At 54.1% G+C, this 2,364-nt stretch overlaps 1 protein-coding gene across 1 annotated transcript; it reads left to right on the forward strand.

Moving 5' to 3' along the window:
- The first annotated feature begins 321 nt into the window (after positions 1–321).
- On the forward strand, positions 322–2,120 carry LOC125531303 (WAT1-related protein At1g68170-like). Its single transcript, XM_048695713.2, has 6 exons — positions 322–545; positions 723–785; positions 879–998; positions 1,101–1,518; positions 1,603–1,754; positions 1,837–2,120. Exons 1-6 carry the CDS (start codon positions 346–348, stop codon positions 1,991–1,993), a joined length of 1,110 nt encoding a protein of 369 aa, XP_048551670.2. The 5' UTR covers positions 322–345; the 3' UTR covers positions 1,994–2,120.
- The last annotated feature ends 244 nt before the right edge of the window (positions 2,121–2,364 follow it).

Genomic DNA, 2,364 nt, shown 5'->3' on the forward strand with positions numbered 1-2,364 from the left:
ATATCCTTGTCGCCAAAGAAGCCCAGCTTTCCAAGACGACGTTGGCACGCACGCACGCCGTGACGCACCGCCGGTTCGTACAGCATTATGTGCGCTATGATCTGAGGTCAGCCTGTCACCGCTCCTCTGTCCGTGCACGTACGGATTCCATCGGTGTTGTGTTGTTGTTGTTGCAGGTTGCGGGACACCCATCTCACCCGAAAACAAGAAAGTGCGCTTGGCTAACATCGCTAGGAGTAGGAGGACATATATATGCACGTACTACTACTACTACTACTTGTGTACATTCTCGTGCAGCTGGTCGGACGCATGCTAGTTCGTCCACGTAATTAAGGTGTAAGGAGCATGGGGATCGGTGTCGGAAGCGGCGCGCTGGAGGCCGCGAGGCCGGTGGCGGCCATGGTGGTGGTGGAGTTCATCTTCTCGGCCCTGCAGATCTTCATCAAGCTGGCGCTGGACGACGGCATGGACGTCCGCGTCCTCGTCGCCTACAGGCTCATGTTCGGCGCCGCCTTCCTCTGTCCCCTCGCCTTCCTCATCGAGAGGTGCGTGCCTTAATTCTTGCCTCCTCCGCAGCCGCAAATATACAGCTGCGCATTGCTGCAGCTGCCGGGATGCCTCACAAGATAGCCAGTGACGAGTGGGGCATATACTCTGCCAGAACGTGGTCAACCTTTGTTGAATTTTCTGGCTAACGCGGCTGTCGTGTGATCGATCTCTAGGAAGAAACGGCCACCACTAACCGTCAAGGTTGTCACAGGGTTATTCTTGTGTGGACTTTTCGGGTAACTTCTTCGTCTCCTCTTTGGCGACCATGTTAGCAAATACTGTGGACTTTGTGTTTGTGTTTTGTTCTTTGATCAATCGAAGAAATGCAGAATCACCATCAACCAGAACCTGCTGGTGCTTGCCATCAAGCTCACGAATTCGACCACCATCGTCACGGCTCTCAGTAACCTCACCCCTCAATCTACCTTCATCGTCGCAATCTTGACCAGGTCGGTCGTCACACTAGTCACAGATCTCATTTTCTTTCTGGATGGTGGTCTACTCTGGTCACAGACTCAAAGGCCCCACTTGGAAAATGGAACAACATACAGGATGGAGACTCTGAAGCTCAGAAAGCCCAGCGGCCAAGCGAAGCTGGGGGGCACCCTGGTCGGGCTGGGCGGCGCGATGCTGCTCACGTTCTACAAGGGCCCGGAGATGCTGTTCCTCCGCCGCATGGCGCACACCGGGCTCAGCCATGCCACCGGCGACCGCCAGCTCCGGCCGCAGCCGGCCGCCGGCCCTCGGATCCTCGGCTCCTTCCTCGCCATCACCAGCTGCTTCAGCTACGCGATCTGGCTCACCATCCAGGCCAAGGTCGGCCAGGTCTACCCGTGCCACTACTCGATCGCCGCGCTGGTGTGCCTCTTCGGCGCGGTCCAGTCCACGCTACTCGCGCTCTGCATCCACAGGGACGCGGACCACTGGAGGCTCGGGCTCAACATCAGGCTCTACTCGTCGGCGTACGCGGTAATCGGGCGGCTGATTGATCGGCCATTGCTTCCTCCACGCCCGTGCCACGTTTCTCATGGCTGATTCCTATCGTACGTCCAGGGTATCGTGGCGTCCGGGTCCGCCTTCCCGCTCATGTCGTGGTGCCTGCGGAAGAAAGGGCCCCTCTACGTCGCCATGTTCGGACCTCTCATCATCATCTTCGTCGCGGTCATGAGCTGCATCGTCCTTGACGAGGCCCTGCACATCGGAATGTGATGCCCTGTTTAACTCGCATGCCTTGAGGACATGCATGTGGTGTCTGTTTGAGTTTCTAACAGGTGGTTGTGCGTGCAGCGTGCTTGGTGCCGTGCTGATCGTGGCGGGGCTGTACATGGTGCTGTGGGGCAAGGCCAGAGAGGAAGATGAACAAGAAGCCGATGCGCCGAAACTTGTTGGTCAAGACGACGAGCTGGGCAAGGGGCCCCTTCCACATACTAACGGTGAAGCATAATCTGAGGAAAATAAGATCATGCGTACACTTTGGCAGTCAAGATTTTCTTTATCAGTTTTGCTAAAGCACATCTAGATGTGCCATAAGTATTGTACATCTAAGTCCTATATCATTGATCTTACGTTGAGATTCGTGTGAATATTTTCTTTTCTTTTTTTCTTTTCCTCTTTGTACTTGATTCACTCACTTAGATGTGCAATAACTAGAGCACATCTAGATGTGCCCTAGACACACCCTTTCTTTATTTCAAAATGGAGGCAAAAGTTTTGCCTCGTCCACTAATTGTCCACTAATAAAAAAGCGAGTGGCTCGGTTAATTAATTAAAAGAACAGGTGAAAACATAGTTTTAAATAGCCGGCTATAGTCCCGT

This window comes from Triticum urartu, chromosome 2A, assembly GCF_056163025.1.
Source record: "Triticum urartu cultivar PI428250 chromosome 2A, HENAU_Tu73, whole genome shotgun sequence".
In the NCBI taxonomy this organism is placed as follows: domain Eukaryota; kingdom Viridiplantae; phylum Streptophyta; class Magnoliopsida; order Poales; family Poaceae; genus Triticum; species Triticum urartu.